General features: G+C 39.6%; 1 protein-coding gene across 6 annotated transcripts in view; it reads left to right on the forward strand.

The window, feature by feature from the left end:
* The window catches only part of CCSER1 (coiled-coil serine rich protein 1), a 741,428-nt gene that overhangs the window by 451,928 nt on the left and 276,185 nt on the right, over positions 1 to 13,315 (forward strand). For all 6 annotated transcript variants that reach the window (XM_081924900.1, XM_081924899.1, XM_081924901.1 and 3 more), the window contains one exon: positions 8,580 to 8,657. In XM_081924900.1, coding sequence (XP_081781026.1) covers positions 8,580 to 8,657 — 78 coding nt within the window. The remainder of the gene's footprint in view (positions 1 to 8,579; positions 8,658 to 13,315) is intronic.

A 13,315-nucleotide genomic window follows, 5' to 3' on the forward strand; every position in this document is an offset into this window, starting at 1 on the left:
TAAAGGGATGTCTGTCTGAATGTAGGCTCTCCCTGTGATTGAGAACCCTTTGGGTTCAGTCATTCCCAATTATGGAGAGAAACTTTAGACCATTTGCGTATTGTAGGCTTCACTTTCCAGACATCCTTCCTTTTTTTAAAAAAAGCATTTATTAATTTTCCAATAAAAAACATCCAAGTAACATATCAAATCCAATAAAAATTAAAAAACTAAAATAAAAAAGGTCCAATTGTCTTCCAAATTGTAATAATTTTGTTTTGACTTCCCACGGTCTGAATTTCGAAGCGCATTCAACATCATAGTCCTGCCTCTCATCATCCTCAATGTTATTCATAATTCCATGTCCGATTTCCTCCCTCCACATTTTGACTCTGGTTCTACGATCCTCATTCATGTCAGAAAACAGATACTTTTTTTTTTCCTATGGAGTGCAGATTTGTCCGTATATTGTAATCCTTCAGCTGTTTTTTCATCGCACCGCTTCATTTAATTGCATCCAATTTCAAAGTTCTGTCCAGCTCTTTGAGAGTTGTTAGTTTGGCAGCTCCCAGATCGTTAATCTTTCCCGTCCAGGTGTTATCAAAGAAACAGAGAGAAATTTCCTTCTGTAACCTCCTTGTTGATTTATCTTAAACAGACTGTTTGCAATGTAGCCATATATCAGACAGTTAGCAATTGGCCTTTGGAATCCTCCCAGTCCCCCCTCCGGGCCCTAGAGGGGGGCTGCCAGACATCCATTTAGCCCTCTCTCTCGCTCATAATTAAAAAAAAAACATCTTTTTGCAAACAGTTGTATATGTAATATTGTTTCCAGTCTTTATAACCAACCATCCGTTAGCTCCTGTTTCTCTTAATCAGGGAAGTATTTCAGATATTCAATAACAACGTGGTGGGAGAAGCCATTTTGTCCTTTGTTTTCGTCTTTAACAGACATTTCCGGTCTTAGAAGAGAAGTGGCTGCGAGTAGATCCCAATTATATATGAAAGTCCATCTGAACTCACTTTTTGAAGAGCAATTTAAATTCTTAATGAGGCTTGGCATGCATTACGGATTGTTGATATTAAGGATAAAAGAATGTTTTTTTACATACCAAGCCCCTCCACATTCCAAACGTCATGATGAAGATCTCTTTGAAGTTCGATCTTTTGCCCCAGAGACTGTACATACTGCAGGTTTTTTCCAGCTTCTTCAATTCAGAGCGTGTCTGTTTGTTTTCCAAATATTTATATTTTTCCAAACAGATGCGTCCGGCTATGGGATGGCGTCGCAGGAGTGTCAGCCGTCCCTAGCTCCGTGACCCAGTGCCCCTGCCGTCTGCCACATCGGCAATCTGGGGCAGACCGCGGATCATTGAGACAGTCCTCCCCTGCCCTGGGGAGGCTGCCAGGGCTAATTACCCCCATATCAGCCCTGAATTATCGGAATGGCTGAGGTCCGATTGTGTGGGATCAGCCATTTTCCACCGCCGGAAACAGGAAGTCCCAGACATCCTTCCAACCTTATCCATGGATGGCAGGTGCAATGCCCTTACCTGTGAGGGTGGGGCACAGCTCAACTATTTGAGTTTCATGGAGGAGGACACCTAAGAAGGACTTGAAAGGTAACGGGATGCTGGACCAGATAGGCCTTGGTTCTGATCCAGCAGGATTCTGTTCTAATAAGAAAGAGTAAGGAATAGATTGGAAAAGAAGCCGAGTGCTTGAAAGTGCTGTTAAATGAGCTGAGGACTCTGCTTAGATAAGAGTACAAAGGGAAGGGAGACAGGCTAGAGGAGTAATTGACTGTTTATGATAGGCTGCTGGCTGATTGTGTTTTAGATATGGCAATCCTACTTCGGTATTTTGTTGGCTGGGGTTTAATGAACTGGTGTTGGCAGAAACCACTGTTTCCCAAGTTCAGATGCAACAACAAAGTCCTGGGAATGGTAGCTTCATATCTCGCCACCTCATGTGTCAAGGGGAGGGGGGGGGGAATGAGCCAGCCCAAGCTCATCCCTCCTTGTTCATGCAACAATGAACCATACACTAATAGAAAGCTAGATCTGTCTTTTGAGGGCTATTTTTTTTTACACACAGGCCAATGTTTCCCGGTTGAATGTTGTTAAAATTAAGAGTGTTTAGCTTGCCATACATTTAGTGCTCTCATGTCCTAGTGCTTAGAAAGACAGAATGGATGGACGTAAATTTTAATGAAAACTTCCATTTTCTTTCGCTCTCCTTCATAATTGAGCTTACCGCGTCTTGATATCCTCCCGTCTCTGAGCTAGGTAGGCAGTAAAATATTGGAAGCACAGAACAGTGAGATTTAATTAATGTCAAGAGCCATCAATAAACATTAGTTGCAATTGGAATAAGCTTAGTGTAATGATTTCTACAATCTAACTGACTAATGCACCTGCCACTAAATCTATCTGGAAAGTGACTGGCATTGGCCTCACTAACATTGCAGTCAGAGATTTGTACCAAATGGCCAAAAAGGCTTACGGACCCAGCACGCCACTTTGGCTAATGTCATTACCAACATTACCTCTGCTAGTAATGCATTTATTTATGTAGCTGGGAACATTGATGTTCCACCTTTTTCACTGAGTTTTGTAAGCAACTAAGGCTTCAGTTACGATCTATCTTTCTATCTTTAGGCCTGATGAACACACACACACACACACACCCAGGGAAAAATTATTTGAAGAGTTTGGGGAGGAACTTAACATTATTGGTTTTCTTTCACCCCTTTCTTTTAACCATATTTCTGCCATCAGTTATTGAGCAGCTAACATATGATTAGGGACAACCTCTGGGACAACCTCTGACACCAGAAAATGATACCCCACACCCAAATTTTATTACATTTTATTGTTGTTATTTGTTATGATGTAGTGTGGTATAGTGGTTAAGAGTGGTAGTCTCGTAATCTGGTGAACTGGGTTTGCGTCCCCGCTCCTCCACATGCAGCTGCTGGGTGACCTTGGGCTAGTCATACTTCTTCGAAATCTCTCAACCCCACTCTCCTCACAGAGTGTTTGTTGTGGGGGAGGAAGGGAAAGAAGAATGTTAGCCGCTTTGACACTCCTTCGGGTAGTGATAAAGTGGGATATCAAATCCAAACTCTTCTTATTACATTTATATCCCACCTTTCCTCCTGTAGCTTGGAGGGTATACATGGTTCTGCCTTCTTTCCCCCATATCACACCTGTATGCACATATCTACCTTCTTGCTCATTTGTGGGTTGTTTTTTTTGTCTTACCTTGATGGTTGTGACCTCTTCATCAAACACTTTATTATGATTTGAACTTCTTTGCTAAGCAGAAAAGAGCTTATGACTATATATGTACTCTTGTAACATATGCATTGCATATGGATTTTTGCCTCTTTTTAGCCTGCCCTTTCTCATCTAGCACTTTATTTCCACTATGATGATGTTTCATATTGCCTTTTTGAGTTCCAGTTATCCAACACAATTTATTAAAAATTGCTTCTGCTTTCTATCTCTTCAGAGCTATGATTCAGTAATTACAAAACACTGCAAGTCATATTCAGTATTAGGTCAACTCCTGGCATGCTTCCCCTTCCCCTCTCTCATACCTCTTTCACTAAATATCTGTCCTTCAGTCACCTGGAACAAGTATAGCAACGTCCATTCAATCATTCTGAAGTATGGTTGTGTGAAGGTGCAATGTTCTCATCATCAACAAAACAAAACTCTGCTTTAATGTAATGCATAATATTGATACCTAACCTAGTGCAGACCCATGGAAATCGACAGACTTAAGTAATTTGTGTCCATGGATTTCAGTTGGTGTATGCTGACTGTGACTTAATTAGTTATCGTCCAATAATATGTCCTACAGTTTCTATCAATGTGATCTGCTCAATATTCTGAATGAAACAATAGAGGAAAATTAAGAGCATCATTTCAGATAAGCTCCTGTAACTAAACGTGTAACTCATCAAACAGATTAAAACTGATTTGTCTGACTGAAAATATTACCACAATTAATTGATCAGTAGTTCAATTATTTAAAAAAACAAAAACAAAACACAGTTGGATGTCTCTGTTAGAAACCACACCACATTTCCAAGGCTCATTAGTCAATGGTAAAGTGCATACTTTGTATACAAAGTGTTCCAAGTTCAGTCCCTGGAATCTCCAGATAGGGCTGGGGAGGGGTTTCCTGTCTGAAACCCTGGAAGCTATTCTGAGCTCAGTGGGCCAGCTATTACACCGTTAGGAAAAGCAGCACAGTCCCCAGGAGGATCTTATGCTATACCTTTCTCTCATTTACTCTGTGCCCTACCCGAATTTGGACTGGGCACATAAACAACAGGTATAGGAAGATCCTTATGTGTATAATGATTTAGAGGTGTAAGCAGCTCTTTAAATGCACCCTTGTTTTCTTATGTTCCTGGTGTATTTTGTTTCCTGTGTTATCTTCTTGCTTGATACACCTAAACTTAGGGAGTAATTTCAAAATAGATTCCTCATCAGAAATGTGTGTGTGTGTGTGTGTTTAGGAAATGTTGAATAAAATCATGTTCAGGTAGAAGCCATTACCCATGAATATAAATAGTAAAGGAAGTCTTTCATGTATAATGCATCATAGAGAGCAGCTGCTGCTATTTATAATGCTCATAATGAGAGGCAGGCAGTCCCATCCTAGGGTACTCTGATGCCAATAGCCACTCTGCCAAAGCTACACCAGCATTACTTGATATACATATATGTAATCCTGTGTTCTGCCAGGAGCAAAGCAGAAAGCAAATTAATACAAGCAGGCCCAAGGGTTACTACAGCAATAGCAACACCAATGACTGCTCTCATATATAACATGTCTGAGATCACACACCGTTGTGTTCCTATTGTACCTGTTCAGGGAACACTCCAGCTATCAAATGGCAATGGCAAGGAAGCCATGATGATGATTGGTCATTGAACCCCTTCTGTGTACTCTTCCTCGTACAATGTACATGTGTATTCCCATGAGGAGCCCAAGGTACCTATCTTTAGACAGGGACAGAGAAGAGAGAATTACCATCCCCAGTAGCCAGCCATCTCTATAAATCCATTTGGAGGAGGCCAGCATGTAAGACTCAAAGGCCACAGGTCCATCACGAGAAGGGTTCAAGTTTTGTTGAAATACCAAGGATTCAACAGAGATAATGTTCTCTACAGCAGGTGTTGGGAAAGACTTCTGCCTGATACCTTGTAGCATCACTTCCAGTTATAATAGACCAGACATGGGGAACCTGTTCCTCTCCAGATATTGTTGGATCTCAGTGTCCTTTGTGGCTGGCCAACATGGTCAGTGGTCAGAGATGACAGACTCTCTCTCTCTTGGGGATTTTTCATGTTGGTACAGTGTGTTTGGTGTTTTCTGTCTTTCTGGCACATATACATGAATGGTCTCCCCCAGCAATTTCTAGATCAACTCTGTATCCCCAAATGGAAACCAGAGTCAGAGGTCATACATTTTCTATTACTGGGGAATGATGAGGAGCTCACCAAGTTAGTGGCTAAATATCTCTATTTGGTTTTTTGTCGTCGAAATACACTGCAGACGTCTGATCTCCCTGGAGAACAAGAGATATGACGCTAGACTGCTCTGCCTCCTTTCTTTTAGCAAATGTTTTGTGCCACTGGGGAAGTGGTAATTCTGTATTTATTTGTTTTGGATGTTGTTTGTGATGCAAATAAAGGTTTTATGATACGATATACATGAATGTGAGTTTCTCTGTTGTTTGTGATACAAACCACATTCGTGAAATCTGGTTATGGTGAACTGGATATTAGCTAGTCTCATCACTACCTACAGCCCATCTCTGTCCATGTGTTGTCATTATACTGTCCAGCTAGTGTTGACGATTGGCCTTTTGGTTGTACTGGAGATGGGTAGATATTAGTGATTTGCCATCCTAGCCAACTCAAATATTTGCTGCAAGTAAATAGGATTAAAAGATCACACTTCCTTCTAAAGATGATTCCAGTGTGAGCCTCTAGCACAGAGCTTTACAAACTGTGTGTCACAACACATTAGTGTGTCGGCTGTAGTGTATAGGTGTGTCATGCGACCACTCCCTGCACTTCTCCCAGGCATGGAAAGGGGTTAGTTCAGGGGTCAGCAAACTTTTTCAGCAGTGGGCTGGTCTACTGTCCCTCAGACCTTGGGGGGGGGGGGCGGACTATATTTTTTTGGGGAAATGAACGAATTCCTATGCCTCACAAATAACCCAGAGATGCATTTTAAATAAAAGCACACATTCTACTCTTGTAAAAACACGCTGATTCCCGGACCGTCCACGGGCCGGATTTAGAAGGTGATTGGGCCGGATCCGGCCCCCAGGCCTTAGTTTGCCTACCCATGGGTTAGTTACCTCTGGTTTGCTAGTAAAACTGAATTGCTATGCTGTGAAATGATGCAGCTATAAAAAGTGTGTCACCAACATGAAAAGTTTGGAAAGCACACTCCTAAACATGTTGACTTGGATGCACATCTAACAAACACTGAACTGTAATTGTACAAGCTGCAAAATACAAACTTCTTAGCATTTAGAACAGTGATTTCCCAAATCTGTACCACAATAAAAGCTGAAATGTGCCTTGAAAAATCAAGACACTTTGTAGATGCACCTTCCATTCAGTACTTTGGAGAGCAGGAATGTTGCTATTTTAAGAGAGGATTGAGGAACATTTTTTGAGTAAAGTGTGAAACTTTTGGTTTTAATCTACAAAACACGTGCCTCAAGATGCTGGTTCACAACATGTGTTCTAATTTTGGGGGGAGGGGGGACCTGGTTTAGGATGTTATGAAGCTTAACATTTTATTAGCCATTGATTGATACAGGGCCTGTTGCAGAGAATTATATTTGCAGGCCAAATTGTCACTTTTATGAAGTTCATTTACGCCAGGGAAATGTTTTATGACTTTGTTTAGAACCCATGATACTACTCAGTATTTCAAATAACCAGCACGTGCCCTGTAAACTTGTTGCTGCAATTTTGTATTCAGTAGTTAATAATTTAACAAGCCAAAGCTACAAAAGTGACAAGGCTTAACACATAAGAAGAGGTGTGTGTGTGTGTGTGTGTGTGTGTGTGTGTGTGTGTGTGTGTGTGTCGGTTAAACAAAAATAATAGCCTGTAGTTGAAAATTTCACAATAGTGTTAATCAACCAATTATCTGATATTAGATATGAAGGTGCTCCCTGTTCTTGGTGAACAAATCTGCTTCCCTTATTGTGGCCTTGAGATTTACAGCAGCCACACAGTTCTTCCTCCTCCTGTGGACAGAGCTGTAAACCCAGCACTCTTCATGGTTCACCAAGAGCAGAGAGGTTGTGGGGGCTGGGGAGAGTTCTGAGAGGCATGGAGGGCCTCAGACCCATCCCCAGTGTAGAATTACTTTCTTCTGTCTTTCCCTAATTTCCTGCCATTCAGTATCCTTTGGATGACAGAAGCTGAGGGTTGATCAAAGGGAAGAAATCTGCTGAACTGGATTTGGAACAAAATCCAGAAAAGATAGCTCTGAAAACAAGAGCCATGAATGTGCTCGGTTGGTCTGACAAGAACTGGAAGATAGTCTGGAAGCATTTATAGGTAATGCTGACTAAGCAGAAGTCAGTAAGGAAAGCAGGAGTTTAGGATAAAACAGAGCTCAGGGTACCAAGGACAACTCAGAGTTACCTGCATTTTCCATTCATTTATTTTTTTAATGCATCAAAATATGCTTGCATTGTATATTTTTGAGAGAAAATGTGTTTCAAAATGTGGCGTTTTGAAAGAATGTACTAAAAATAGAGAGTTTGCATTCAAATGGAACTATTTGACATTAGCAGACTAGCATAGAGACAGGATAGGAAAGATTTATTTATGAGCGAACGCATACAAAAGTGACAGAGAGAAAACAGGCTGATTCATTTGCCCTTAGATGAGATGTCAATGGAACTGAGGTTGATTAGAGTCTGAAATGGATAATGCATTTCCTAATGAAATCAGCTGAGAAAAATGAACTAAGGAATTCACATAGGAGTTAGATAAAGGGCGAGAAATAAAACCTAGGAATAATAATAATAATGTGCTTTCCCCCTTATGTACCATGGAAACATATATTTCTCCCGCAGTTTTCATCTCTGCAGTTTTGTTGTGTTTTTGTATTCCCTTGTCTGAACAATTGGAAACCAAGAGTCTATACATCTTCACGTTATATAACAGATGGTTTAGTGTGTAAAATTCTTGTAACTTCTCCAGAGTGTAAGATTGCAGATTTTTATTTTTAAAAGTGTTTTTAAGTCTTAAATCAGTTCCCTGTGAAATGGTCCTTTGCAAATCATGCCAGTGGTGGTCTCCCTTTAACACTGCATCTAATATATGATCTCAGCAGCTGACTAATAAATGGACCAGCAAAACAGCATCAGGGGAACAAATTTTACCTTGAGAATAGTACTATAATAACTCCTGTTTCCCAGCAACTTGTTAATGTATGATATTTGGACCTCTTGTTTTTGGATGTTGGTAGCTGAAGAACCAAGGAGGAAAAATATGACTAACCTGGAGTGTTTTGTCTTGTCTTGTTTTCTTTCACAGGAAAAAGCCCAATATTTACAGAGGACTCTTGCCTCTCAAGTAGATAAATCCACACAGACTGAACTTGTAGGCCACGATGTAAGTAGCTGTTTTAAACAGTTTTTCTTTTATCTTCTGTATTGATATTTAAATCTCTACCAGCCTATTTTCCTTTGCTACTGCTGTGTCTGCGTATTGATGTAAAAGTGCAACACCATTCATCTTTCGCTCTTAAATGATTCTCAAATGCCTTCTGCAACAGAAAAAAAGAAGATAATTACAGCTACCTGCCAGCATACCAATGTCCTATTAATTGCTTGTTTTACCAACAATTCCCTTTTACTCTCTAGAATTTGTGCAGGAATGTTCGTGGAGAATATGTATTAGTAGAATTTGAAGTCTTTCCCTATTTTCAAATATTGTAAAAAGCATTTACCTACTTATTAACAACTTAATGAACGTATTATGCATAATCACCAAAGACTAAGCCAGTCTTTTATTTTCTTTTTAAAAATTGTATTACAAATGAAAGCTGGAGAAGTTTGCAGAGAACTTTGCATTAATATTTTAATCACTGGGTATCAGCAGGGGATGTTGCTAGTAATTTAATTGAAAATTAGAATTTTCATCCTGGTGCGATTATGAACTGTGACTACCAAGAAAGTACTCCAATGTATTGGAATGATTAATAGAGCTGGCTTGTATGTGATATCATTCCCATTACAACCTCCCTTGAAAAGTATATTGGTAATCAAGGTTTGAAAGACAGAAGCACAATTATTATCTATCGGAATGAACATGGTACTGTTACCTTTTTCAAACAGCATCCTCTAAAGTAGTTTCCGATTTTTGATATAGGCTCATACGTGCTTTTGGTCAGTACTGAAGTTGTTGTGCGCATTTTACTTTTATGGAATTTCTGTTTCTCAAAGCAGAATTAATGAATAGGATAGCCCTGTTCTGGTAGGCGTGCTGGACATTAACCTTAAAGGAAGTCATCTTTTTGTTTTGTTGTCTTTCAAAGAAGTGGGAATCCTTGTTGTGACCATATGTGAATGGATGGCTCTGTGGACTAGCTCCCTGGCTTGCCCACTTTTCATTTGGAGTGGGATTCTGATTTGGGGCTGCCTACAAACAAGCCAGAAACCCAGTGTTCTTGGGTGAAATGGCCAAATGAGAGACCTGTAGAACCTGCATTTCCATCTCTGCATTCTGTGGTGGTACTATTGTCTGCCAGGACCGTAGGCCAAAACATCAGCTATTGAAACTGATTCTTACGTTTGTTTATTTATTTATCATATCATTTGTGTGTTTATTACATCTATATCCTGTCTGTTGATCTACCCGAGGGCATCAAGGAGACTAAATTAAAATTACCAAAAGCAAGAATAAAGCAGTTTTTAGAAACAGTATAATGATTCACCAAGGGAAACCTCTCATAAGGACACATACTCTAAGAAAGTTATTCATGGTGAACTCCCATTGAAATCATCCTTTGGGTCAGCAACAATGGCTGGTGGGAACAGAGAGTTCTTCATCACAGAGAAGAAAGCCCATTGCTCTTCATGACCTTGCCTGTTTCACCCAAAGGATGCACAAGTTTCAATAGGAAAACTAATTTGTGCAATATCCAGTACTTGTTTAATACTTCCTGGGTGTCAAGCTTGCTATTTGTGACAAGCCTTCCTATGAGGAAAAAAAAATAGTTTAAAGGTAATTTGGGGGGGGGTATTTTTTTACCTGCAAAAAAGAGACAACTTTCTAGATTAATTGAGTTAACCTAAAAGTTTCAAAGTCACAAATGAACATTATTTTGAGGGTTTTACTTTGATTCGTGGCTAGCAATGTTTTCCTCAATTTTTGTACCAGCCAAGTTTCAAGATTTTCCAGTGCCATTTCCCTAGGGTTTCACAGTCAGGAGCTGAAACTGGATTGCCATATGTTTTACTCACACAAGTTAACAAATATCTGGATATGCATGCACCCCGAGGTCACCAAGCTTAGTCAGTTTATATTATAAAGACACCTTGGAAAAAAGACAGTGAACAGATAACGGGGAGAAATAAAACAGCACATTTGCTAGCATAAGCAAGGGAAGTATAGTTGATAACAGATTGATAAAACAAATGTCGTGCAGCTAAGAATTCGGGTTTTTGGTGCATATATCTTCAATGCACTCCACCAGTTCAGGGCTTTAATTTTAGCAGGGGAACTTAAAGGATGATGTGCAACTAATTTTTACTTAGAGTAGACCTATTGAAATTAACAAACATGACTAAGTTATATTTCAATAGGTTTCAATAGGTCTACTCTGAGTAAAACTTAATTGTGTACCGCCCTAAGTAAGGAATTATGTTACTATAATTTGGAACACAGCATTTCTTCCTGCATTGTAAATTGTCGTTCTGTTAAATTATGGTGTCCTGAATATTTTACTATTATGGAATGCAGTGCAGTGCAACGCAGTTTTGATTTTCCAGAATGAAAACATTTGCAAAGTGGCTTCATAAAATTAGTTTTGCCTATACTTGTTTACCTTTCATTAAGACTTCACTTTGGAATTATGGAGAACTATGATGTCTTCTTCTCAACAGATTTCCTTGAACTGCAATTTTGGTCACCTCTGTATTTGCTAAGCTCATTTGTGCCCCAGGATTTAGATATTTGACCTGCACATAGCATATTAATAAAGAGGGGGATTAATTAAAATAAGTACACTAAATCTCATGTGTTCAGAGGTTGCAAAGGTTGTCAAGAGACCTTGGCCAGAAAATGAGGTAAAACAACATATTGTTAAAAAAAATAAAAATCCTATTTCTAAGTGTACTTCAAGGCAATTTCCAAGCAAAACCTATTTGGGTGCAAAATGTGTGTGTGTGTGTGTGTGTGTGTGTGTGTGTGTGTGTGTGTGTGTGTAATAGGGAGAGAGAGAAAATTGCTAATGGGTAAGTGGTGGGCATATCTTAATAAATCAATGTCAGTTTAACCTTCTTCATCTTCTGTTCTTCAAAATCTTCTTTGATTAAGATATCAAGAAATAATTTCTTAAATTTCACTTGCATAATCAAAACAAAGAACAAAGATGTATTTACCATTTGTAATGCAATTTTCAGTGGTGATGAGATTACATGAACCGATAGGTGCATCAGTACCAAACCATATGTTACTATTAAGCAGACACAGACGCTATTCCCGTGGTTGGGTATGATTTTCCTTTCTCAGTTGTGAAGACAGAGCCTACATGCGCCCAGCCTGTATATTGGCTCTGCTCAATCTCACCCACTTCCGTGATGCATGCTTGAGGGGCAAATGTGCAGACTCAAACTGGCCGGATAACCATACACACACCTTCACTTCCCAGGTAAACCAAGAGAGAGTTTTCAGCACTTCACTACATTACTGTTCCCACAACTTTTACTGTTTGGGTGAAAGCCATAACAGTTACGCAATTAAAATGATATGCAACCAACATAAGTTGATTATGATATAGGTATACACACATACCTGAAGAGCAGCTTGACCTCTTTCTAGTCACTAGAAAGAGCACCTCTTTCTAGTCACAGCAGGTTATATTACATTAAAATGCTGTGATTTTGAAATGGAAAGTGCAACTTATAAGTTTGGAGCCATCACTGTTTAAATTGGGCAAAGTCACACCAAAGACATGCATTGGTCTGCCAGCTTGAATCAAAACAGTATCTGACATCCAAATATCAATGAAGAACACTGTCCCCACCTTGGGAACCCTCATGCTGAATTTGGCGACGCTATCTGGAGAGGCAGCTGAAGCTATCTCAAAAAACAGGCAAAGTCATGCCAAAGTGATGTATCAGTCTACCATCTTGATTCACAATGGCAGCCAGCGTCCAGACAGTGATGCAGGCTGCTGCCTCACCTCAGGAACCCTAATGCCAAGTTTGGTGGTGATATTGCAAGAGGTGGATGGACGTATGTAAAAAAATAATAATAATTTTGTGAAGTCACACCAAAGTGATGTTTTGGTCTACCATCTTGATTCTAATAGTAGATGGCATTTGAATGTTAACAAAGATCACTATCCCTCCTTTGGAAACCCATGTGCCAAGTTTGGTGGTGATATCTCAAGAGGTGGCCTAACCTATAGAGAACAAATGGACAGAAACGTGACTTTTGATGTGGAGCTTTAATTAACATGCATTAGTATGTCTTCTGTTGAAATGTTTGTCACTTATCCCAGTACAGTGAACATCAGAGTGTAGGGTTTATTCTGCTGTACCTCATCACTGAACACCATCTTTGTGCAATTTGCATTGGTCCCCCACTTTTCTATAGTACAGATAGATACAGCTGCATCTTATGTGGCCTCCACAACTGCAACTGTTGGTTGCACTATTCTTTCTTGATGCATCTTCGTCTGTCCAGTCATTGTGCTATAGCCTGAGTGGTCGAAATGTGTCTATGATGACACATTTTGCTCCAGATGGATAGGGACTCTTGGATGCTGGCATTACTTTCAATCCAGAACGCTCACCTTAATAATTATTAGAAATACCATCTTTAATACTCCACTTCTTTCAAAATCTGATTATCTTGTTGAATTACTTTTCCCATTCCAGATAGTTGTATTCTTCCTCTTATTCCCTCTTCCTTCGGTGATCTGGAAGACTATATTTGTATTACACCTCATTCTTTTATGTTATAACATGCACCATCTTCAGCCTTTATCCATTTCAGCAATTTACAAAACAATGTTGAGATGAGGGTACCGAGAAGCAGAC

The sequence above is a fragment of the Podarcis melisellensis genome (genome assembly GCF_964234715.1).
Source record: "Podarcis melisellensis genome assembly, chromosome: 9".
NCBI lineage: Eukaryota > Metazoa > Chordata > Lepidosauria > Squamata > Lacertidae > Podarcis > Podarcis melisellensis.